This window comes from Malus sylvestris, chromosome 8, assembly GCF_916048215.2.
Source record: "Malus sylvestris chromosome 8, drMalSylv7.2, whole genome shotgun sequence".
Classification (NCBI taxonomy): Eukaryota; Viridiplantae; Streptophyta; class Magnoliopsida; order Rosales; family Rosaceae; genus Malus; species Malus sylvestris.
Genome location: NC_062267.1, coordinates 10,308,690 through 10,335,073, shown reverse-complemented (window position 1 = coordinate 10,335,073; position 26,384 = coordinate 10,308,690). Strand labels below are relative to the sequence as shown.

General features: G+C 37.9%; 1 protein-coding gene and 3 pseudogenes across 1 annotated transcript; all 4 read right to left on the bottom strand.

Moving 5' to 3' along the window:
* Nucleotides 1-349: 349 nt before the first annotated feature.
* On the bottom strand, nucleotides 350-12,852 carry LOC126631345 (BURP domain-containing protein 3-like; annotated as a pseudogene).
* Nucleotides 12,853-14,686: 1,834 nt separating this feature from the next.
* On the bottom strand, nucleotides 14,687-15,436 carry LOC126631344 (BURP domain protein RD22-like; annotated as a pseudogene).
* A 7,628-nt stretch (nucleotides 15,437-23,064) lies between these two features.
* LOC126632822 (uncharacterized) lies at nucleotides 23,065-25,201 on the bottom strand (annotated as a pseudogene).
* A 74-nt stretch (nucleotides 25,202-25,275) lies between these two features.
* On the bottom strand, nucleotides 25,276-26,262 carry LOC126631343 (uncharacterized). The gene is made up of 4 exons (XM_050301504.1): nucleotides 26,216-26,262; nucleotides 25,740-25,940; nucleotides 25,499-25,589; nucleotides 25,276-25,401 (listed from the first exon to the last, which is right to left on the bottom strand). Exons 1-4 carry the CDS (start codon nucleotides 26,260-26,262, stop codon nucleotides 25,276-25,278), a joined length of 465 nt encoding a protein of 154 aa, XP_050157461.1.
* Between the last annotated feature and the right edge of the window lie 122 nt (nucleotides 26,263-26,384).

The window sequence follows — 26,384 nt, the reverse complement described above, 5'->3', positions numbered from 1 at the left end:
ATTTACTAACTCCAATTTCCTCCCTTAAGTCCTAGTTGAAGGCCAGTATGGAGTATGGACTCAACTATGCAAGAATTTTGCAGTTGTCATAGAGATCATTTTATTTGTTTTTTACTCTATTGTTTTCTTCTGCGTACGTCTTAATTTGCTGCTAATGAGTACTTGGTTACTGAAGTTAATAGTCAAATTGCTAGTTGTTTTAATGAACATAACATCCCAATATTAACTATGGGATATTTTTTTTTTTTATATATTTTTTTATTTTTATTTTTTTATAAATAGCAGGAATCAACTAGAATGCTCTTATTGAATTCTTTTTACAGGGAAAGCTCTCTGGCAAGTAATCATGCTAGGTAGCTAACGTTTCTGTTTTAAAACCCTGGCAATATCGCCATCCGGAAGAAAATGGCAAACGGGAATGGTTAACTTTCAAATCTTGAAAGATCTTTGGGTTCCATTCAGATGTGTCTGTAGGGCAGATAGCTACTGCTTTCACGGTGATCCCGTCTGATCCTGGTAAATGCACCATATAAGCCCTAATACTTTGAAATGCATGGCAGTAGAAGACAGCATACGGGTAGTTTATGTTTGGGTTAATATTTGAATATTGGACTTAGATGAAGAAAAGTCCAAGTTTGTTGAATAAAAGGAGACTTAACCGAAGCCCAGCACCAAGCCTAAAGGCAAATTGAAGCCTTCTCAGCCAAATATAAGCCACTTGCTTTCCATTGAAGTGACAATTGATGGAGACTAATCTACTACCAGCCAAAGAACACTTTTCAGTGGCATTCTAAGTAAAAAGCTGATGACTCACTACCCTTCAGATGTTTTCGGGCAAGAGCAAAGCTACAACAGTCGGGCTAATTGGTTTATAAAAGGAAGAAGAGGCCTCAGAGACAATGACACTTAACCAATCAAACAAACAAACATACAAACTCTGCTCTCAAGCCAGATTTGTATAAAAAAACTATAATCAGCTCAGATCTCAGAATTTTTTAGCAACAAGCTATCTCTTGTTTAGATCTCCTTAGAAATGCTATAGTTCTCTAGTTTAAAAGCTCTGCTACCTCCCTCAGTGGAGTAGTATCGATCCCCTCATGTAAACCTGTTTACCATCCATCCCTTTTCCAGCATACAAACCTCTGTAAATTCAAAGAGAAGTGACTGCAAGAGGTTCAACCTTGATAGACAAGGTGAAATCTTGCCCAACTTAGTGGAGTAGTATCGATCCCCTCATGTAAACCTGTTTACCATCCATCCCTTTTGTAGCATACAAACCTCTGTAAACTTAAAGAGAAGTGACTGCAAGAGGTTCAACCTTGATAGACAAGGTGAAATCTTGCCCAACTTCCTTGTGTTTGTACTTACATTTGTAGATTTATTACTTAATGCATTCTCCAGTATGTATTCAAGTTATTTCCATCACTTTTCCTACTTCGAGAATGCCATTTGTAGTTAGATCTGGTTAATTTAATGGATATGTCGTCGTTAAAACCAATTAAGAACCAAGTAAATGGCTTAAAGCACTTTGGACTATCTTCATACGAATATACAAGACTATGAACTAAAAGTCCTTGGTCACAAGGCAAGAAAAAGAACTTAATGTGGACTTAACCCATTCACAACAATCCTTTGATAACAAGAAGTCCAAATAACTTGGGGCGCAAGTAATCAACTAAAACACACTTGTTCTACATCTGCTATACTAAGATAGCAGTGGCACACCTAACACTTAGTTTTGATTGCGAGTCTCAAGGCCTACACCTAAGGCCCTACAAAGGCACTTTTCAGAACTAACTCTGTCATTTTCTTGTAGCACATCGACAAGCAAGAACCTAACTATACATCCAAAGTGCCAATCCCTTGGAGAGCTGTGTTAAGGTGCCGATGACCCTTCTTCACCGGAAATCTTTGCAACCAACATAGTTTTGGCACGCTCGGTGAGACATTCAAAGTCTTGTATGCCAAGAAGAAGGAAGGAGAAAACCTTCAGGTGGAACACAAAATATGGGCCACCCTAGTGTTTACCAAAACCAAGCATGACAAATCACCCAGAGGATTTTTCTTCCTTCTAAGGACCATCTATTCTAGAAAGCTCGAGCTCATCCGAGAAGTCAGGAAGGAAGGTGACCAATGAAGACTTGCAAGCCACTATGATGCAAATACTGAAAACTATGGAGAGTATCACTCTAGAAACCAGAGGTGAAGTAAGCAGACTCTGTTATTTAACGGGGAGTTTGCAAAGAAGATTAGATCTGGAGTTCTCTAATCCAAAGAATGGTTATGCCAGGAAAGTGATGAGAGAGGTTAGTCATGAGAAAGAAGCAGTTATTTCCCTATTTCCTGTGCTTGAGGAAATGAGGGATAAAGGAAAAAACAAGGAAAGATCTGGAGCCAGTCAACTAGTGTTGGAGGAGATCCTAGAAGCGGAGTTGCCCGACCCCCTATTATTTTCACTAGATAGTAGGGGGCAGAGTGAGAAAGAAAGAACGAAGTATGAGATGCCCTAGTTAATCGGAGAATCCAGTAGAAAAGGCGAGCCCATCAAGGCAGACAAGCCTCATCTTTATAAGCCCTCACCATTGGCCAGTAAGGGAGGGGATGCCAAGTGGAGAAAGCATGAACCAATGAAGGAGACTTTCTCGGGCAATGATCGCATCCCAAAGTGGGAAGCCCCACATACCCCACATAACAATGCGGCTAACTAGCAGCTCAGAGATGAGCTAGCCGAGTTAAGAAGGATGGTGGCCTAGAATGCTCAACCCCAAACTCGTCTGCTGTTCAGGATCACCTACCAGAAGCCATACCCAGAGTATATTGATAAGCAGAATCATTTTCCACTCAACTTCAAGATGCCCGCGTTTCCCACTTTTAGTGGGGAATATAGCAGTGTATCCTCTAGAGATCATATCTTCAAGTTCTCAAACCATTGCGTGGCATTTGAGGACAATCCTAATTATAAATTAAGATTGTTTGGGAACTCATTGGTTGGCCTAGCATCTCAATGATATTCTTTATTGCCTCCCACTTTTATTGCTAACTGGGGGCAAATGGAGATGGCTTTCTATGAGCAATTTTATAGGATGAGGCCTAAGATGTTTATCAATGACCTGGTGAAGGTGAAGCAATATGAACACGAGTCTACAGAAGACTTCATGAAGAGGTTCAGCAGGACAAGAATGAGATGCCAATTCCCTATCAATCATGCCCAACTTATATCCATTGCTCAAAAGGTCTTGAAGCTGCATTTGAGAAGGAAGTTTTATGATGTACAATTCAATGAGTTACAAGAGTTTGTGATTGCTGCCACAAAGTATGAGAAGCTGTTGCTTGAGGAACTGCAAGTAAAACACTCATCTAAGGCTCATCTTTTTTACAAAAGTAAACCTGCAATTCATCAACTGGAGTTTGAAGGAGCTGAGCCAGAACCAAATGATAGCCATGGAAGAGAAGGGATGGACAAATGTGCGGTAGAGATGACTACCCCTTTCAAGCCTTTAATAGTGAATGGGTTAGTTCAACCAGTCAAGGATCAGAAGATGGTAATGAAGGACAATGTGTTTGTCCTTATGAAACCCCCTAAATACCAGAGTTATTCCTTTGATTTAACCAAAGCCTCAGAGATCTATGAAGAGTTGGTGCAGGCAAGAGTGATTGTGCCCGACAGCACTAAAAAATTGCCCAAGCCCGAGGAATTAAGAGGAAAGAAGTATTGCAAGCTGCACTACACTTTTAACCACTTTATAGCCAACTATGTCCAGTTCAGGGATTGGATACAAGACCTCATAGTCAAGGGAAAATTACTATTGGAGAAACCTCAGGCCAATATGATGATTGACACAGATCCTTTCCCAGAAGCCCCAATTAACATGATTAACTTGACTTGGGCAAAGAAAGGGAAAAGAAAAGCCATGTGGGAAGTAAATGCTGAAAGGTGACCAAATGACAGGCCTATTGAAGGAGTTATCAAGTTGCCCAAAAAGCCCAAAATAGCCATAGTTAAAGGATTGGTGTTGTGTAGCAAGTGCCAATGTGAATATGAGTTGGAAGTCCTAGCATCAGAAGCTATCATTGAGCAAGAGTTGATCATGAGAAAAGAGAAAGAAGAACAAGAAATCTGCAGAAGCATCATGTGGGTAGCTAAGAAAAAAACTTCCAGGAATGTTTTCCAACGGTTGGGGGGAGGCTCTCAACCAAAAGGTTTGTAAGAGGTATTCATAAATTATGAAGCTTCTGAAAAAGGGGAAGATAGAGAAGCCAAAATACCAAAATGGGTGGATGTGAAGCCACCTCAGCCAAGCTATGTAGGGGGAGATGTTAGAATAAAGGAGAGGATAACGAATCCAGTTATGAAGAAAAATCCTGCCCGACTTAGGCGGAAATGGTATGTGGTTGGAAATGATGAAAGACCTGTCAAAAAAATGGAAGCCTTTATGATCAGGAAAGTTCAGAGGCAGCACAAGGCCAACATGAACTCATTAAAAGTCCTTACTGCCTCAGAAACTTCTAAAAATGTAAAGTTTGAGAAAGTACCTCATGGGGAAAGAAATCAACTTTATTGGAGAACCAAAAAGGAGGTAGAAAAGGCTAATAGCAAAACAAAAGGGGAAAGAGATCATGTGCCATAAAACCCTCATCTTGGCAAGTACACAATCTTGAGGAGAGCTCAGAAGGACATGGTAATGATGCCAACACCAAAGTGGAGCCCAGAGCCAATTTTTTTTGGAACTATCTTGCCTAAGAAAATGTTGCCCACATCATTGTTGGTTGGTACTCTTTGTGAAGTCCCAGAACAAATGCCAAACTTTGGCATAACTCAAGAGGAAGCACTACCCGAACTAATGCTACCCAAAGAAACAGAGGCTTGATTAGATGAATTCATGGACCATATTGGGAGCAAGAAGAAGGACTTACCTGGATCTAGCAACTTTCACGTAAACAAGACATATGTTTTATCTGCCATATTTTGTCCCAAACATGATTAACCTGCCACAATGGAGGGTGATTACTTGGCAACAGAACCTATGCTGGCACATGTTAGTGTTGAAGAAGTGGGAAAAGAAGGGTTGGGCAGAACAAGTTTACACAAACTCACAAAGAAAGAGCCCGAGAGGGTATACACAGATATAATGGTCTTCAGCTACCCGAACTTGACCTTAACTAACCATCTCAAGCGTATTTATGTAACTGCTCATTTGGAGGGAGTACCCTTTAAAAGGGTTTTGATTGATAGAAGGGATGCGGTAAATGTGTTACCATATAAGCAGATGAAAATGATGTGTAAAAATGAGGATGATCTCATCTCCACGAATCTAACAGTTTCCAGTTTCTCTGAAGCCATCACTAGAACTCATGGGATACTGCCATCAGAGGTGGACTTGGGTTCCAAGCAAATCATGCTAGCCTTTTTCGTGGTGGACAACACTTCTATTTATGGAGCTTTACTAGGCCAAGATTGGATTAATCAGAGTTTCTCTGTGCCTTCCACCCTACATCAACAAGTAGTTTATCACGAGGAAGGAGCCATGTGACCAGGATTTTGGGAAGTGGTGGAGGCCAAATCATGGTCATTCCTCCCCACAGCTAATGTTGTAGAAGTCATCTTTTATAATCCTAGTATTGGGATTCTCTAGTGCTTAGGAGTTGATGAGAACGGCCACCCAACTAAGGTGACGGCCCAAAAGCTTTTGGAGTAAGGATTGTTCCTCATAAGGGAAGAATGGGATAAACCCCATATTGTCCTAACTCCTCAACACCAGTAATGTCAGAACAAAGAAGAAAGGACCAAGTAGTTGCAATCAGGTCCTTAATCAAAAGACTGTTGATGTATGGAAGAGAAAAGAAGCTGGAAATAGAGAACTGTTGCCTGAGCATACAACAAGAAGGTAAAGTCAGAGACCTTCAAGGAATGAGGGTTAGTATGGAAAGCAATTATGCCTTCAGGAAATGGAGGCCTACTTGGGAATAACCTTTTGTCATTTACCAAGCACTAGATAAGGGAGGATATTACTTGACATCCAGTTAATACTAAGTGTTTAAAGAAATATCATCCAACTCTTTATAAATTGTTATATTAAAAAGAGTTAGTGATTTCAAAGAGAAGTACAATGCAAAAAAGAACTTCAATATAATGCAAGAAGTGAAACAATAAAGGCTAAGAATAATTTTATTTCATAAAAAGAAAATTACAATGGCCCTAGCTTGTCAAATTTACATCTTCACCTAGAGTGATTATTCTGGAGTAGTAAGTCTGCATAATGGTAAAAATTCTGGTAGGTTTGGCCAAAACAATACTGCTATTAACAAGTTGAGACTCAGCATGTTCTGGTTCCAGATTTGTCTTTTTCACTTCTTCGATCTGTTGTTAGAGTGTGCTAAGGAGAGTCACCTGTTCAGCCTTTAGCACAGCAAGTTGCTCTTCTAATTTCTGAATTTCAAAAGTCACTACCTTAATCTTCTCATCTGTCACCGAACCTTCATCCACCAACTATTGAATATGAGTGGAAGTGCTGGATTGTTTCTCCTTAAAGTACCTCACTCGGTTAGCTTTCCTCTTAGCCCTATGATATTGATCCCTTAAAGCTCTCAAGTTCTCAAAATAAGAAAGAAAGGATTCATACTGAGCTTTGGATAGCTGATCAGCCTTGAATAGATCTATTATAGCCTTCTTTACATTAAGAAGATCCTTGAGGTTGAAAGATGCATAGAAGCCCTTCTTCACCCACTCTTGAAAGACTCAGTGTTGCTTTTGAAAGCCAGAAGATTTAGAATGATGCCTTGAGGATTTCAACTTTGTCTTGAGTTGCCCGAACTCTTTAAAAAGCTTGGGTAAAACTGCAGTTGTGGAAATAGGTGCAGGGGAATAAGGTCGTGCCTCGGTTATTTCAGAGGGTGCAGCAAGGGAGGAGGTCTCAACAAAGGGATGAGCCTAAGAGGAAAGAGCAATGATGGTCGTATGAGTAGTGGTGGTCTTGGTCTTTTTCTTAGGATTAGGGATAAGAGTCCTTATGACGCCAGAAGATGAAGAAGGTCGGAGAAGCAAGATAGATGAGGTGGAGATTTGCTTAAGCCTTCTCCAGAGCCTTGTGGGAAACCAAGAAAATAAATTAAGAAGAAAGATTACAAATCAGGGCATAGAACAAAGAGTGAAACAAGAAAGTGGTGTACCTGAGTCAAGCTTGAAACCTTGGAAAAAGAAGGAAGATGAGTGGTGACACTTGGGTATTGAGATGAATCATCTTTGCTAATTGGAGGATGGGAGATGGTGGTCGAGGCTTCACCAGAGGCCTATGAAATCGAAAAAGATAGTGTCAACAAACTAACTAGTGCAGAAAAAGAAAACAGAAGAAGAAAAGCCCCCATACCTTAGCAGGACCCTGAGAAGGGGCGGATGGGCTAGCCTGATCTGTAGCTTGAGAAGCTGGCGGGTTAGTGACCTCTGAAACCACAGGGATCTCAAGGACTACGGGCTCCCCAAATGCAGATGTTGCTGATCAATGAAAGGTTGGTGCATGGGAAGACTGAAAAGAGTGAAAATAAAATAAGTATAAAAGGAGGGAGGCTTTCAGCATAAAAATGCTAAAATAACAAATACCCACCAAGTTAGTATCCTCATCTACAAAATGTAGCATTTCCTTTGTCTTTGGATTAACTTGGGAGGTTGGAGTCATCGCCAATACAGGTTCCCCGACCTTAACCTATAAAAGTAAAAGACAAGTGTTAAAACTCTAAGATTGGTAGAAATACAAGTTAAAAGAATGAAAAAGAGATATACCTTTAAAGACTTAACTTGTGGAGGGGAAGTTTGTACCATTCGGGCTGAAGATGAAGAGGCCTCAGATGAAGATATCTTTTCTTTCCTTATGGCCTGTTTCAGAAATCGGGCAGATAGTAAAAAAGAGAATAGAAAAGAGAAAGGGAAGAACTCAAATAAGTAAAACTTAAGATGTGAGTTATACCTCTAGTACTTCCAGGGTGGAATCTTGCAGATTTTTGGCCTGTTGATACATCTGAGCTCGTAGTGGGTCTTCCCTTGAAGCAATAGTAGGCTTTTTGGTTGCTTGGGGCCATAGAGTCAAAGAAAATGGAGTTGTCAGCTCTCATAAAAAAGTTGTGAATAAGAATGAGGGAATAAGACGAGGATTACTTATTGGAGGCTTTATGTTTCTTCTAACCCACGCCTGCCTCAGTTACTGAAGTAGAAGACTTAAAGGCTTTGAAGGTTTGTGTCATTGTCATCATCTTTGATGGAACCGGCTGTTCTTCGGGCTCAGACTCTGAAGTCTCTACTATTGTTGCCCGAGTCTGACGTGCAGCCCGAGGCTCAACTACAGGTTCTGCCTCACCCTCAGAGTCTCTAAGCAACTAGGAGACATCTTTGTCTTCTCTAGCGCCTTGCCTTTTTTACTTCAGCTGCGGCTTCTTAGAGGATGAAGGCGTCAACAACATCTTCATCTTGCTTGACGACCACCTTTGCGGGGTTGCCTTGGGCTACAAGTACAAAGAAACCAAGGAAAGGATTAGAAATGACATATTCATGAAAATTTCAAGTTAAAAAAGTAAGAAATACCTATCAAAAGGAGTTGATTCTTCCGATGAATCATTTCCTTCCAATCTTCAAGCTTAATTGGCTTTGGATGAAACTTGATGGATAGTTGCTTAAAGAGGCAATCATGAACTTCGTGCAGGTCTCCTCCATAATTCTTAGTCCATTTTGCTTCCTACTAAGATGAGAAACTTGAAGTGTATTCGAAGTTCAGAGCCATGAACTTTCAGGCAACCTTGTTTATGACCTCTAGACTACGTCTAGCAGCTCGAAAAGTGACTTCGGGTGGAGAGTGAAGACGGTATGAGGTGCCATATTGGATAGAGTCAAAGAAGGGGATTGAAATGGCTTGCCTGAACCCCAACTGTCTAGCACAGAAGTTAGGGTGGTAAACCTCCAGCCAGCGCTCATAGTGGTCACTCCTTACTCCTCAAGCTAGGTCATTCGGTTGAATACAACTGATAAATCTCTTTCTACAAAAGGGGCTGGCATCTTCCCCAAAAGCATTTTGAAAAGCTTGATCGGAGAACCATGGGTATATCTTAAGGACAGAGGCTTCTATTCCAAATCTGCCCAATTCTTGTAGACTTTAAAGAAATAGAGATAAACAAATGTGGAGTGATTGGTGGGAGATACTTTAGCAAGGATTAGGGTAAGGGTTACTTCTTCTAGGAATTCTAGGTTAGGAGCTCGAATCTTGGGAAATACCATTGAAGCCAAAGCTGGATCATCCAAGTTGGACCATTAAGGTTGGTTTCAAATGGTTCACCCTTTGTAATCTCATACAGGAGATGATAGAGATGAGCAAAGAGGAAGGGGCATGTGGCTACATCATCAAAGTTGTGATGAACTTCTACTAAAGGAATCCATTCTACTTTCACTCATTTAGATTTATTGGGGAAGACGTGTTTGTTAAGCCAGTAGATGAGAAAAAACATGTGCTCTTAATCTCTATTGGCATTGGAGGAAGAAGAGCCAAATTCCTTCTTGACGAACAAGATAAAACCCGTGAAGGAAGTTCCATAACTATTGAAAGTTATAGAGTTATCTTTCAATTGAATCATGGGACCAGAACTGTCCGAGCTCTTAGTGGTCGGGTAAGAAGGAGGAGCCCAGTTGTGGGTAACGTCCACAATTATACCCGAAAGCCTTAGCCTAAAGACATGAGCCATGTCAAGGATGGTAAGAGACATGTGGCCTATCCTGAAGTCAAAGGTATTGGTGCCCGAGTTCCAAAAAAGAAGAGCCGTAGAGAGCAGCTCGAGCATAGCAATCACAGTCGACTTGGACAACATTATCATCTCATAAATTTCGTTGTTCATCCACTTCTGCTTGAAGATGGGCTCGAGCTCTTTGACCTATTGTCTCAATGCCTTATCCTTCATGAGTGGGAAACCACAATGGTGGTTTGACCATTTAAAGGAAGAAATGCCCGATTTAGCCTGAAATGGGTTTGAGGTAAACCATTTCTCCTTAGGCATGTTGTTTTCCATTACAATAGGGACTATAGAAGTCCATGCAGGTCCTAAAGAGTGTACTCTTGCTCGAAGATGATGAAGGTCATTGAGTAAGATGTGCATGATGGAAATCCTTTCACCAATCTTGCAGTGAGATGGAGTTTGAACAACTTTGGGTGCCATTGGGTGATTTTAAGGAGAAGATGGGAAGAAAATCAGAATAGGGTATGGTAAGAACTGAAGAGTGAAAGAAGTTTTTGAATGCTTGAAGAATTTTGGGAAGTTCTGGGAATTTGAAGATTAAAAATGGCTAAGGTACTTTGCCAAGGAGTTTGTGTGAGGGTTGTATAGTAAGTGATTGGTTAACGATGAAGTTCGTGGGTTAGTGCAAAGGTTTTGTTAACAACGGCTACTTTAAATGGTGCAAGTCTCGATTAAGTGCATGCGACGACTATTTAATCATTATTAACGTCCTGGGTTGCAGACTCAGCAATGATTAAAGGGGGCACTGTTTGGGTTAATATTTGAACATTGGACTTAGATAAAGAAAAACCCAAGGGTGCCAAATTAAAAGAGACTTGCTCGAAGCCTAGCACCAAAACCAAAGGCAAATTGAAGCCTTCTCAGCCAAATATAAGCTAATTTTTTTCCATTGAAGTGACAACTGATGGAGACTAACCTACTACCAGCCAAAGAACACTTTTCAGTGGCATTCTAAGTAAAAAGCCGATGACTCACTACCTTTCAAATGCTTTTGGGCAAGAGCAAAGCTACAACAGTCAGGCTAATTGGTATATGAAAGGAAGAAGAGGCCCCAGAGACAAGGACACTCAACCAATCAAACAAACAAACATATAAACTCTGCTCTCAAGTCAGATTTGCATCCAAAAGCTGTAATCAGCCCATATCTCAGATCTTTTTAGCAACAAGCTATCTCTTGTTTAGATCTCCTTAGAAAGCTTATCTTTCTCTAGTTTAAAAGCTCTACTACCTCCCTTCGTGGCGTAGTATTGATCCCCTCGTGTAAACCTGTTTACCATCCATCCCTTTCCAACATACAAACCTCTGTAAACTCAAAGAGAAGTGGCTGCAAGAGGTTTAACCTTGACAGAAAAGGTGAAATCTTGCCCGACTTCCTTATGTTTGTATTTACATTTGTAGATCTATTACTTAATGCATTCTTTAGTATGTATTCAAGTTATTTCTATCAGTTTTCCTACTTCGAGAATGCCATTTGTAGTTGGATCTGGTTAGTTTAATGGATATGTCATCGTTAAAACCAATCAAGAACCAAGTAAATGGCTTAAAGCGCTTTGAACTACCTTCATACAAACATAGAAGACTATGAACTAAAAGTCCTTGGTCACAAGGCAAGAAAAAGAACTTAATGTGGACTTAACATCCTTTGATAACAAGAAGTCCGAATAACTTGGGTCACAAGTAATCGACTAAAACACAATTGTTCTACATCTGCTATACTGAGATAGCAGTGGCACGCCTAGCACTTAGTTAGTTTTGATTGCGAGCCTCAAGGCCTACACCTAAGGCCTCACAAAGGCACCTTTCAGAACTAACTCTGTCATCTTCTTGTAGCACATCGACAAGCAAGAGCCCGACTATACATTCAAAGTGCCAATCCCTTGGGGAGCTGTGCTGAGGTGTTGATGACCCTTCCTCTCCAGAAATCTTCACAACCAATAGTTTAACTTGTGACACACAATGACTTTGTTCTTGTAGGCTGTAGAAAGGTTCTTCATTCCTAGGGATATTGTGTAATTTTGCACAATGGCAGCTGTTTTTTCTACCTCCGTGGAGACTGCTTCAATATTTCGTTCGAGCTTGAAAACGGCATAGTCAATCATCGACTCTAAAGATGTGGCACATTGTTTTTCTTCTTCTATAATGCCCTGACTTTCGCACACCTGAATGGTTTCATTAAATCTAATTGCTTCCATAAACCCTGGTTTCAATGAATATTGGTGGAGAAATGGACTCTGCAGTTTTTCGGGATAGGAAAGTTGCTCGAGTCGAATTTTTAGCAAAGCGATATTTCTTTCCATTTCCAGGATGCATGTCCTTCTCCAGGAAGAAAAATACTTGACTCGGGCTTCCACTTTTACCTTTGTAATTCACAAAAACACACCAGCAATTTTGAGCAAGATCTTGACTGAAAAAAGACAAGTCTCCCTTGCCAACTCTAGTGTGGTCTCTAGAATTAGCAACATAAATAGAGAATTAGCAACACTAGTATGATTGTCACAAGGGAATTGTAATAAGGACTCCAAACAGTCATATTTCCATTCTCACTCTTTTTCTATGAGTAATATTAGGGAGATTACCTATTTATATCACATTAGTTTATCATCTCATGTGGCAATTATAAAGTGATGTATAAAACCAATATCCAATGAAATAAATTCATTAATTAAAGTGACATGCACATATCACCTGACACATCAAATGATACATCAATATGGTACAAAAATGTAATCTCCCCAACAGATTAATTATTTGGAGTGCCAATAGTAACTCTCATAAATATTCCAATACAAATTAACTGTTCTATGTTCATGGAGACAACACCAATTTCATGGAATGATCCCAGTCCCTTTAGAATATATACCATTCACAAAGAATTAAATCACTCCATTCTATATATTCTTTGGTTTTTTTAACCACATATCGTATCAGTAAAGTGATGAGAGAAGCTTTTGAGTCAGAAATTGTAAATACAAACCAGGTTGGACAAGCTGTCTGAGAGCTTTTGGCATTGGTGTCTGGCAGGATGGAGTTCCAGTAGTGAAGTTGAGGTGGCAGTAAAGTAGTCTTATGGCTTGCCATCACCACCATTGTGAGCTGCAAACTAGTTAAAACTATCAATATTATGAGATAAAGAAAATCAGATATGTATAGTTATAAGATTCGTAAAACTTCATTGGGAAAATTCAAATTTGCACAGTTTACTCACAGTGAAAAATGCAAAGATTCTAAAAGGAAGGAACCTCATTGAATAGAAAGAAACAAGACAACTCAGGCTCATATGGTAAACAATAGCAAATTGGTTCAATTTTTATAGAGGAGTCCCTTCCATTGTCTAGTGTGATGTTCTGGTGTTTACTCCTAGATTTGAACCAATTGCAGAGCATGCATCTGTCGATAAAAAAACGTACCAGATGAAACCAAAAATGCAGTGCATGTAGTGGCCTAAATTTTTTCTTGCTTTTTTTTATTTGTTTCCTTGTGTAGAAAAAAAATTAGAGAATTTAATTTATATTAATGTAGTGACTTGTGAGAGAAGGAGCCTCCCGATACATTGAGATTCTTATTTTCACTCTAAACAAGTAATCGTACATACTCTAAAAAGTCGTCTTGCACATAATTATTAAGTTTAGTGCTTAAGATTTTGCTTATCAATTGAGGTCCATTAACTTCTAATCTAACTAAGCAACTTTTCTATTGAGTGATGATGAATCATTATATATTTTGCTAATGCCATTTATATACCTCTGCTGTTAGTGTAATTAAACTTTTTGGGTTTTATGATATGGAGATAGAGAGGATTGAAGAATACAAAAGGAATGAAAGTTCTCTTCTCTATTTCAGAAATTACAGAGAGGAATATATATTTCTCTTAATGTAAGTTACATAATTTTTATATATAAAAAAATAGTAATTGATTTAGAGTTTTAATACTCACACCCTTATTAAACTCCTAATTAATTTTCAATTCAAACATTTCCCAAATAAAAATAAATAAAACTAGAATAAGTTTGTACCCATTAAATTTTTTATAAAAAAATTTCAATTTTTTAAGCTTATATGTATCCATTCTTAAATATACCAATTTGTTATAAATGTACCTTTTTTTTAATTTAAAATGTACCCATTTTTTTTATATAAAATTTCATTCAAACTTTTCTCTAATCCATTTTTAAACTTATATGGATACATTTTATTTTCGTTGATTTGAGAATGTATCCATGTCAAGTTTAATAGAATAAATTTAATAATGTTATTAAGGCTTTTTTTTTTTTTTGTGCTTTTGAAAAATATACCCATGCTTTGGTACAATAATTTTTTGGTTAGTTTTGATGAACGTACCCATGTATACACACACACACACACACAATATATTGGAGAGTATAATTCATCTTTAATATTTTTAATCCCATAAAATATGGGTTTCATTTAAAATCTCATTAATATAAATAACTACAAATTTTATTTTTAATTTAAAAATATAATAACCTACATAAAAATACATTATTACATTAATGTGAGGGACTTCAATCAAAAGTTAAAAACCACCAAGGTTTCAATCAAAGAACATTGGTAATTAAGGACCGCATTCAAAGTGTCCCTTTTCTTTATCTCAATAGATAAAACTAAATCGGATTTTGTCAAAAAAAAAAAAAATAATAATAATAAAAATAAAAATAAAGTTTAGGGTTTGAATATGTTATTCATGTTCGAGCTTTGATTAAGCTCATGGAACTATGCTCAAACTGATTGGCTCCATTGTTTTGTTCTAAGTTTGGGCTTGGATCAAGCATTTTCCAGTTGTATTGCCTGAGAAAATGGCCAAAATACTAACCAAATTTCTACTCGACTTCCAATTTCTATCATGAACTTTTATTTCAGAAAATCCACATAAAAAACTAATCAATCTCATTGATTCCATTTATTAATGAGATTTCAACACATGTCGTTTTTCTTTTGAAACCCAAGCAACATTCTCGTCTTTAAGAAAATGGCAGATGGGAACAGTTCCCGGCTTAACATTGAGCTCTCTGAAGGCCAAATGTCTAGGGCTCTATCCAGCTGTGTATACATGGCAGGCTGCTACGGCTTTAGCTTTTGTACCGTCAGCGCCTTCCAGAGGCACAATATAAGTCCTTGTTTGTTCTATTGAATGGCAGTAGAAGACAGCATACGCATAGATCGGCTTATGGCACGCAATGAGTTTGTTGGCTGCAAGGTTTTTCACTCCAGGGGTTTTGTGTAATTCTGCAGCGGAGCAGCGCTCCTTTTTCCAACTCTGTCGCGATTGGTTTACTGTTATTTCTACCAAGCTTGGAGGTGGCGAAGTCGATCATGTACTCTAAAGAGGTGGCGCAATATCTTTCTTCGCCTCTCGTGGCTGTCCTTTCACAATATTGAAGGGTATCCTTCATTGTATTGGCTTTCAAAGACCCCGGTTTCACTGATAATTCATTGTTTTGCCTGGATGAATGTCCGTCTCCAAGAAGAAAAGTACACGCGTTGGGTCCTCAATTGTTAGATTTTCAGAGGCATCTTTATAAGTGTTTGCTATTTCACCTACATCTTCCTTGTAACCAAACATTGAGCTTTCATCCGAATTGTAACCGAACATTGAGCTTTCATCCGAATTGTAACCGAACATTGAGCTCTCATCTGAATTGTAACCAAACATTGAGCTTTCATCTGAATCATCCCCCCAATTGAATAGACGATTACTTGCAGGATCTACAACTTGGTTGTGAATGACAACTTTGTTGGGGCTTACCAAGACTTCACTACTTTAGAGTTGTTTATCTCACAAAGGAGAATGTAACGCAACGGAATTAATAGGCAAGAAAAAGAAAGAATACTCAAAGTATTACACGAGATTCTTATTTACTCACAAACTTAGTACAAGAGGAAATACTCAAACACTCTTAGAAGTTTTGTTGCTTCTTCTTACTTCTCACTTGGCATTCTCACTTCTCACTACTTGCTCTCTTGGTTGTTACAAATGGTATGGATGCCTTCTCCTTTTATAGGCATGGAAGAAACCTTGGAGAAGCATGAAAGCATCATGCTAGAGATATCTAGATAATTCCACTACCTTCCTAAGCTAGAATTATCTACACTAATCTTGTATGTCGGTGGAATCCTCACCATTCTTCTAGACTCTTCCACCAACTTGACATTTACTAGAATTCTCTTGCATGTGCATGGATCTTTCTTTGTGCATGGGTTGGATCCATTATCTTTCTTTGTGCATGGGCTAGATCCATTAGCTTTGGGCCAAGATAAGATTACAATTCAACAAACTCCTCCTTTATCAACAGTAATCAAGTCTGTGGATTTACCAACATATGGATAATAAGTAAGATATGTTAGTTAAAACTTTCCAGATGATGATTCTTGTATTTTTGTGGCTTTAATAGACAAAAATTAATGTACATAGTTATACTAATTCGTGATAAATGTTCTATAATCGGGCCAAAACTCATATTTTTGTTTTTAGCCAAAGCCTAATGTATCCCACATCCTGAAAAAGTAATTATTTTAAGCCCGATTACTCGATCATATGAGAATGAAAAATTAAAATTGAAAATAGATTTAGAAACCCCGAAGAATGCTTCTCAAAAACCGCAACTTCATTTTTAAGTATAGGCAAATGAATCAAAATTGAATTCTTCAAAGTGCAGAAAATGAAAAGGCAAGACTAAGCTAAATCGAAACAAGAGCTACTTATCGACGCTACAAGAAAAAAAAAGAAGAGAAATGGCGACGGAGATAGCGTGACTGTTACTGGGGTCACAATTCTTTAAAGCGTGACAACAATATGTCATACTTTTGACACGCTTTTTTGAGTTTTTGGCACTCAAGCAATCCATGACTAGCAACAGACACACTTGCTTCGTGGTTGTCTCCCCATTTTCTTCTCGTGTGAACGTGAAAACATGTGTAAATCACAAGGAAGATTAGTGCCGTTTGACCATTGGTTGTGAAATATGAGTTCTTGGAGCCAATCTGTGGTTGTATATACTAACCAGGCTGGATTAGTTCACTGATAGTTTTCGGCATTGGTCTGTTTGGCAGGACGGAGTTCCAGTAAGGCTCAGGTGGTAAAGGTAAAGCAGCATGGACTCCCACGAGTGTAAGCGGCAAAATTTGAAATCACAGAGTTAGTAAGATAGAAAGAAAATGAAAATAGTAAAAATATAAGATCAAATTACAGCGCTTACAGTAAAAAAAGCAAAGATTCTGGATAGAATGAACCCCATTAAGACTCAACTTCTGCAACACAAATGAAAATTTTACTGGATGAAACAAGAAAACTCAGAAAGCTGTGGTAAACAGGAGCAGATGGGTTCATTCTTTATAGGGAAGTAAGAAGGTAAACTACCAATTTGTTGGGATTAGGGGTAAAACATGAACCTCCTTCCATTGCTAGGTGTGAAGCTCCCCATTTTTTACTCGGCATACCTGTCAACAGAAAACTTTGTGAAGGAAACCCGGAAAGCAAGAGCATGCAGCGGCCTGAATTTTTTATTTTTTTTTTAGTTTGTATTTTTGTGGATTTTATTTGTGCAAATGAATTTTCTCTGTCTATGTAAACTACATATTAATATAACTCTGGTTGTCAAACAAAACTTTATGAAATTATCATTCTAACTCTCTAATTGCAATTGAATAAAAATAAAAATTATGGATAATTTAGTAATTACAAAAACACAAATTTTTGTTGTTGTTTTTATTAAAACGTCACCCACAAGTAACTTTAACGTCTTTAATATTAAAAAACAAACATTTCTCCTCTCTCTCCATTCCCACGTTCTCTCTCACTCTGTTCCTCTCCTTCCATTTAAAAAAAAAAAATTGTTAAAAGTGTGTGGGCATGTGCTAGTATATACTAGCGAAGGTCACACACTCCATGTGTGAGAAATATAATTTTATGCAGGCATCAGAAAAAAAAAAAGTGTTGCCAGTTATGGAGAGAGAGAGAGAGAGAGAGAGAGAGAGAGAGAGTTTAGAGGATAGCAATACGGTGACATGGCTGTGAGATTTAGAATAAAAAAAAAGGAGAAATTAAGTTCTCATCCTTTGCTACTCCATTGATTAAAAGCCTATTCCTTTTCAATTTTTGATCAAGGTCCTTGAGTATTAATAACATTTTAAATTATTTCAATAATAATTTTTTTTTATTTCTAAATATATTCATTTAATGTTAAAAATGTTACAATTAGTATATTTATATTTATGACTAAATTTTTTATCATATATTTTTAGTTTTAGTTTGTACCCATTTTTAATATGTAATTCTTTTTTAACTTGCACCAATTTTCTTTTCAGTTTTAATTTGTACCCATATATTAATTTCTTTTTATGCCCATATTTTTAAAATTTTATTTGTATTTGTACCCATAGATTTTTTTTTTATTTGTACTTTTTATTTTGCTAAATGTACCCATGTACCCTTTTTTATATATAATATCTATTCAATTTTTCTCTAATCCATTTTTAAACTTATATGGGTACGTTCTTTTTTCTTTGATTTTAAAATGTATTCATGTCAAGTTTAATCGAAGAAATTTACTAATATTATTAAGCTTAATATCTTTTCTTTTTTTGTGATTTTGAAGAAAGTACCCATGTTTTTTATACAATAATTTTTTTGGTTAATTTTGATGAATGTACCCATGTGTGTACACACACACACACACACACACACACAATAGTATATTTATATTTTAATATTTTTAATCCGACAAATTATGTTTTTTTAATTTAAAATCTCATTTATATAAACAACTAAAATTTCTAATTTTTAATTAAAAAAATATAGTAACGTACATAGAAATAAATTATCAAATTAATTTCAGGGACCTCGATCAAAAATTAAAAACCAACAAGGTTTCAATCAAAGAATATTCATAACTAAGGACTGAATCCAAAGTCTCCCTAAAAAAAGCAAAAAGTTGTTTGTTTGAAATTACTTTAATGCCCCCATTTTTTTCAGTTATATATTGAAGGTTACATTGTAATTTCATTGGGTTTTGGTTGACAAAGTGAGTTCTATTAATAAGTAGTCTAGATAAAGAGAGCATACCAAAATGGTGAAGCTCTCAATATTCCAAAAATATCTCTCCCCAATTAGAATTCTAAAAGAAAACAATTCAATTAAAATTTCATTTCAATTTCATATATCCGTTAGTTTGGCTATTAAGTAATGATGTGGCAATTGTGGGTTATGTTGCAGTCCTATTAGATTAAGAATATGATTGTGTAAATTCTAGTGTATCTAGGGATATCTTTGAATATTCCTTTTAGTAGTTAATATCCTATTAGAGTTGTAATCCTATTAGGGTAAGGAATTAACCTTCCATACTACTATAAATAAAGGTACAAAGGGTGAATAGAACACACCTCACAATTCCACAACTCTCTCTTTCTCTCTACTATTGTCGCACCCCCTCTCTCTCTATCCTTTATATAATACAGTAAATTAGGCCTACAACACGTTATCAACATGCTCTTGTTGCTACGATAAAGAGAGTTTATTCTTCAATTAGGAGCGTATTACGTTTTAATTATTCTCTTTATGATTAATTTATTATTTTATTAAATTGATCTACATGTTATTGATTCAATTTAATTTTTTCTTTGTTGAACGTGATACAACGCATAAGAGATTCAATTCCGGCTTTTCGATAATGATCTTCTACAAATTCAAAGGCACAATTGTTTTTTGCCAATCAGGTTCCTTTAAAATAAATTAAGATATTTGAAACGACCATGAAGCATGAAAACATTCTTCATGATGCATGAACCCCCTATATTTATATTTTCCTTTCAATTTTATATATTGCATATGTGTTCATATATTTTGTCAATATATATATATATATGTGTGTGTGTGTGTGTGTGTGTGTGTATTTGTTCATGCAATACGCAATTATGCTATGTGGAATTTTGTGAGTCAAAGAATCTAAATAAAATAGAAGCATGATTTTTTTTTTTTGGGTTTTAAAAACCCAAATACTAAAAGTCTGAAAAGAAACAAGAAAAAAAAAGAAAGAAAAGGGAAAACTCGGCTGAGTCACGGCTTGCAGCCGTGCTGCCACGCCGAGCCAGTCATAGAGTTACATTCAAGCCACGCGCTCGCTCCAAGCTTAAGCCAAACATCGCTGTTTTAGCCGTTGCCCAGAAAATTCCAGAATTGCAAAAACATCACCGTTTTGCACGTTGTCTGCCTCGTTGGACCTGCGTTTGCTTGAAGCCGAGCTTCTCCGACCCCCTTCCACCAATTCTGGTGAAAATCGATGACCTGCAGTTGTCTAGTTTCATAGCTTTTTGTCCTCGACGATCAATTTGATTGAGATTCCAGACTGAATCTCATCAGGATTTGGACAACCGATGCCATCCTTTTCGATTCCAATGTTGAGCGAGTATCCGTCATGAATTTAAGGGTCATTGTTGAACCCCCAGTCATCCTCGTCTGAGAACACCACCAATTGTGGTGGCGTCGTTCAGTTTTTCTGACGATTGCACGCACCCAACGAAGCTGGGGTGCCCGAAGTAAACCCAAACCTTTTTTTTTTTGTCTTTGTCCAGGCTTAGCCCACTTGGACTTCAGTTGTTTTGGGCCTGTTACCCCTCAGCCCATCTTTGCTGCAAGCCTGCAGCTTGCATGCCCTATTGGGTTGCTATTTGTAACCTGTTTAAAGTAGCAACCAGCAGTTTCAGTGCTGGACTGCCTTTGTTTCTTAGCCCAAAGCCATTTTTGGCTTTTTTTTCTTTAGCCTGCACTCATATTTTTGGTGCCCAATTTCACGGCCTTCACAAATTTTTTGGGCTTTTCTTTTGTATGGCTTGTAGCCATCTAGCCCACAATATGGCCTGAAACTTTGTATAATTTTTGCTTTTATGATCGACCTCGAATAGTCTCAATCTATTGAATTAATTAAGTGACGAGCAGTCTATTAATCTAACAAGACATCCAAAATTATTGGCTTGAAGCCCACTTTTAGACATTAACGATTTAATATTTTATGTATTCTTACACTTAAGTTCCTGAAGCACTCACACTTAAGTTCCTGAAGCAACCTAAATCCACTACTGCTTAGTTGTATATTGCATTATGTATTCTTACAAGTACCTCATTTTATAAACTGGAAGTTCATAACTAAAATCGATCATGTAGTTTTGAATTTAGTGCCTTCGAAACCCAAAGTTTTCATAAAACAATACACCCATGAAAACCCGAAGTTTTTCATGCAAACCATGTCTTAGATCCCAAATGTTCTAACTTTGATGCTTATGGATATCTTATTTCCATAAGACCAATCACAATCTTGTTCCCTCCATTAAGTGGATTGTCAAACCGTAACAAGTTCGATTTCACTGGTTTGGACGTTTCTTTACCGAAACCATTTTATGTGGGTACAAGACGTGAATCTGCACTTGACTGTTAAGAAGCTGAGAAACCATTGAAGCCAACAATGACATTGAAGAGTTAAATAAGCCTCTGCCATGATCTTTATTTGAAGACTTATGCCCGAAGTATTAAAAACAGAAATACCTCCCGAATGAGGATTCCATGGCTCTTTGGCTTGCTTTTATGGACTGTCTAATCATGAACGATATTGCTTGAAGCACACCATGATTACGTCCATGAATGAGTACGATTATGAAGTTTATAAATCTGATCAAATTTTGACTGGAGAATACTTTTCTCGTCCTTGCAAGTTTCTAACTCGTTCTTGAAGCAGGAGTGTAGAAAATGGAAGTTTACCAAATTATTAGATCTGATTACTACCACAAATGTGAGAAAAAAGATATAGACCTAGCTTCGGCAGGAGTTTACCAAACGGTATAGACCCAATTTGATTGGAGTCTACCAAATGGCTCAACCCAATTCAGTCACAGCCTACATAATGGTGGTGCCTTGCTTCAATAGGGATGCACCAAATGGCATGCTTTACTTTGGCAGAGATGCATCGAATGGTATTACTCTGCTTCAGTAGAGGCTTATCAAACAAACCCCTCTAGCTTCTGCTGAAGCTTATCGAATCCAATTCTGGGTCTGTCTATCTTATAATCCAATTTTGAGTTTGTTTTTACAATATATGGTAGAATCAAGGCTTGCAAGATCTAGCATCGTGCTCAAAGCGTGATCCTTGGCACTAAGACCTAAACCTTCAAGAATTAGGGATAATATTTCCAAACCTTAACCCGGCAGAATCTACTTCCGTCTTGATGGAATAGATCATTGGTTATGCATCTATTCATGCCCTACCAATGTCATTGAGGAGTACCATTCTCGTAGTCAATATGTGAGACTAATTTTGCTTCACAAAACATTGTTGAAAGGGTAGAGTTTTGACATGGATGGCCTTGTTGGCCAAATCCCTATAGTAAACCATTTACTTTGCGAACATTTCTTTATATTCTTGGATTCACATTTGGTGTTTGTTTTAGTTATGGATAATCTTATTGATATTGTCCTTGAAGATGAGTTAATTGAATCATATTTCGTAAAACATGTGGCCAAATTCAATTAAACATGTGATTAGGTACGAATGTGGGAAAGTTAATTGTTTGGATAAATGTGATACTACACACATTGACTTTATACCTAAATCACATCTCTAGCAATGACTTCAGATCTATCCAACTTGATTAAGAGCATTAGCTTGCTCCTCGTTGTATGAAGGGTACTAACTTACCGTTTAAGAGACCTTATATTCTCTTTGTTATGGAAGAACGTTGTTGAGTCTTAAGGATATTTGAGAGAACAATGATCACAAATGAAACCACTAAAAAAAATAGGGTGGAATATCTTTGAACCACTTTAAAAAATGAGCCTGAAGCTTTGCTTTGGGGCAAATAGGTTGCCTCCCACACTAGTAGAAAAAACACTTTGCGCGACGTACATAAATGCGTCTCGCAAAGCCAAAAGTCGTTGCCTAATAGTTTGCGCGACAAATGGGTCGTCGCGCGCTGACCGTCGCGCCAAGGCAGTGACGGTAGGGTTTACGCGACGAACAATAACATGCGTCGCGCAAAGTACTTTGAGCGACGTGCGTATACGTCGCGCAAAATACTTTGCATGACGCATACGTGAGTCGCGCAAAGTACTTTGCACGACGCATACCATAGGATGCACGTCGCGCAAAATACTTTGCACGACGTACGTGCACGTCGTGCAAAGTACTTTGAGCGACGTGCATCCTATGGTATGCGTCGCGCAAAACCCTTTTTTTGGTTTGAGTTATTTTTTTTTAAATTCTTGATCAATATTATAATTAAATTCTAAAGAATAATTAATTAACCAAACAAAAGTATTTAATTATAAAATATATAAAAATGTGCATACAAGATGTCCAAACAAAAAAAAAACTACAAGTGAACTGGTTTAATACATCAAGCTACTGGGTATCGGCAGGGCGAGATGGGTCTGAGGTCGAAGGTGGAGCAAGATGAGGTGCTGGTAGCGAGATTTGGAGGCCAGCCATCTGTATGGCTTGTACAAGTTCTTGCACCCTCCCGACACAGGTCCTCACCTCCTCGTCCTGGGCTTTCATCCGCTCATCCTGGGCCCTCAGCTGCACCTTCATCTGCTCACCCTCGGCCCTCAGCTGCGTCACTTCCTCCTTCAATGCATTGACTTCTTCTGTTTTCGATCTGGAAGAAGAGGCACCCGTCTCACGAACTCGCGCTTTCCCCATACCTCGAACAACCTTGCCACGACGACGACCGAAGTTCTGATCCAGGACATCAGTCATGATCTGAAAACCTACATCCTCAGGTAGCGTGACGTCCTCGATCGGAGTCTCTGAGGGAAGCTGCGATGTTGCTTCGTGGAGAACAGCATCTCTTTTTTCCATCATAGTAGCCTGTAATAATAGAGAAAAAACATATAATGTTTAATAACAAAATATAGATAATATTTGAACGATTCTTACATATAAGAATAATAATAATTACATATACTTACATGAAGTTGCTTAGTGGTCTCATTATTAGGTCGAACGTAAACTTCCTCGAACATGTCGATCTCTAGGAACATAGAACCCTCCTGAAGAAAAAAACATGAAGAAAATTTTATTAATCAATAATAATAAATGAATTGTATAACATTTCAAAGTTAATTTACTTTTACCTCACGTCGTGCCTCAAGCCTATACGAAAAGGGCTTTGAACCAGAATGGTGGAGAAGTGTCTTTGACTCCCGAGCTTTCTGGCCAGCAATAGATTTCTTCTGTTAAACACACAATATACATGTTAGTGCGACTATTTGAAATAAATTAATAAAAAAGCTTAAAAAAATAACATGTACAATAATAAATTATTATTAAAATATTATGTATATACCACAAATTTTGGGTCCGTAAAATGTTTGCAGAGCCACTCCCAATCCTCTGGCCGGTCCTTCAACTCGATTGGAACATGTAGACGAGCAATCTCCGGATCATTCCATTGCTTAAAAAGCGTGTGAAAATTGTTCTTCCATTGTTTGTATCAGGTTGCTAAGGTCCCCTCTAAGTAGGCCATAGCCTCAGGGGATATGTCCTCAAGATCATAAACGCACTACGAATATGAAAAATAATAAAATAATTGTAACAAATTTAATAATATTAAGATAATATATTTTGGTTTTGAATATTTGTAAACAAAATTAAAAAAATAATAACAGCTAAAAATTAATATACTAACCGACAACTTGTCTCGCACCAATGTCTTCGTCTCCTTGGGAATTTTTGCCCAAGACCCCCGCTGAAAGGGACAATTATCTCGAATAACAACACCACAGCTAGTAGCGATGCCGCTATGCTGCTGTGAGGTAGCCGCTCCACAATGTCGCGGGTCATACACAATCTTGATCTTGGAGCCGTTCTGCCGTGCGCCCTCTAACTGCTTCAACATTCGATTAGGTCCCCTGGTGGTTTTTTTAGCTGGCCAAAAATACTTAAATGGTGAAAATCGTAAGCTTAAATTTGTAAAAAAAAAATTTGACACAACCTCCCCTAATGGTATAGCATTTCCGAAAACCTTATAACAGTAAAATAACAGTAATTCACAACCTGCAACACATTTTCACAATCCAACAAATTTTGACCATCATAAAAATAATAGGTTTAAAATGAGAAAAAAAAATACAACTTAGTGAGAATTAGAAAAAACTACCTGGCTGGGAGGCCTTACCCTCTACTCTGGATGCCGAGGAAGTGTGATCAGAAGGCTCCGACTCGCGACGGCGCTGGTGAGGCCGCCGTGCACTGACCTGCTCAACCGACACTGATGACGTTGATGAGACAGGCACCTGGGACGCCGTAGCAGCAGGCTCAGCAAGGGGTGTAGGCTCCCCAATCAATGGAGCACTCACAGCTGGAGCAGTAGATGCTGATAATGCTGAAGGTGCATTGGTCACACTCCGACGACGAGTGATCAAATGCGACATCTATACACTTTTTTAACCATAAAAATATAACATTAGAAACTAATCCTTTCTTGCATTTGAAACTAGAAGACCAGGTATTATCTCCTTGCAGTGGGAGGCATATCTCCTTGCAGACCAGGTATTATCTCAGTCATTGCTTGAACAATCTTATGGTCTTCACTATAGCTTTCGTAGCACCTACCCCATCTCGGATCTCTGCAGACCTGCAAGAACAGTAGTAATACATAGTTTTAGTGGAATGCTTGGTCAAGTTTTGGAGTTTCTAACTATGGCTTTCGTATAATAAGACTGCTCAATTACCGCAATACATGGGGCAAAGACATAAGGAATTCCGGTTGCCCTGACTTCGAGGGTAGTTGCTTCCCCAATTCTCTTAACAAGATTAGGATCTCTGAAACGGAAAACACACGAAATGACGCATGAGTACAGTGATTAGAAACTTCAAACTACATAATTTGACCGAAAGATCATAAACGTTCTGTAATGCTTGAATGAAGCCTGTTGACTTGGACTTATTTGGGTGAGAATGATTGTGACTTGCCTGGTGACTCCCAGTCCAACATTATGAGGGAAAATAGTAGCATTGTAGACGTTGTTGTGGCCGTGAACCGCATCAATCCCATAGATCATAGGAATCCCAAGACGGGTAGATAGAGATCCCTTTTGGAGGCCATTCACCAGATTGACCCATGCCTCAGCTGAAGCTTTTGGGGCTGGTACATTCCCACCACCACTAAGCACACTTCATGTAGAAAAAACCATTATCCCACTAAGACATATACAAATTACAATACAATCATTTCATTTGCTACTAAAACCAACATTGACATTACTGTAATTCCACCATTTTCCTTCTCTGCATGCAAGTTCAAATCTCCCCCTCCGTAGTTTAGTTAGATTAGATCAAAATATCGATCGAATAAAAAATCCAGCACTGACAAACAGAACAATACGCATATGGGGTGAGATGAAGAATTGAAAATGAGGGTGAAGATTGTTTGGTTACCAATAAAATACTTGTTCATGACATCAGGGGTTGCAACAGTTTGCTCGATCTGCGTCATTTGACCAATCTTTTAGGCGATCAGCACCACCTCATTTCTAAATTCCTGTAACCCTTGTCCTGAAACCTTTAATAGCCTTTTCACCGCAATTTCTTGGCCTCCAAGAAACATTCCCTGGCAAC

What these genes read in the sequence shown, in the direction of transcription:
- LOC126631343 (XM_050301504.1), bottom strand. Translation starts at nt 26,262, where the DNA reads ATGACGCAGATCGAGCAAACTGTTGCAACCCCTGATGTCATGAACAA. An exon ending in GTTGGACTGGGAGTCACCAG is followed by an intron (nt 25,590 to 25,739) that starts GCAAGTCACAAT and finishes TTTCCGTTTCAG; the next exon opens with AGATCCTAATCTTGTTAAGA. An exon ending in TCTTTGCCCCATGTATTGCG is followed by an intron (nt 25,402 to 25,498) that starts GTAATTGAGCAG and finishes CTGTTCTTGCAG; the next exon opens with GTCTGCAGAGATCCGAGATG.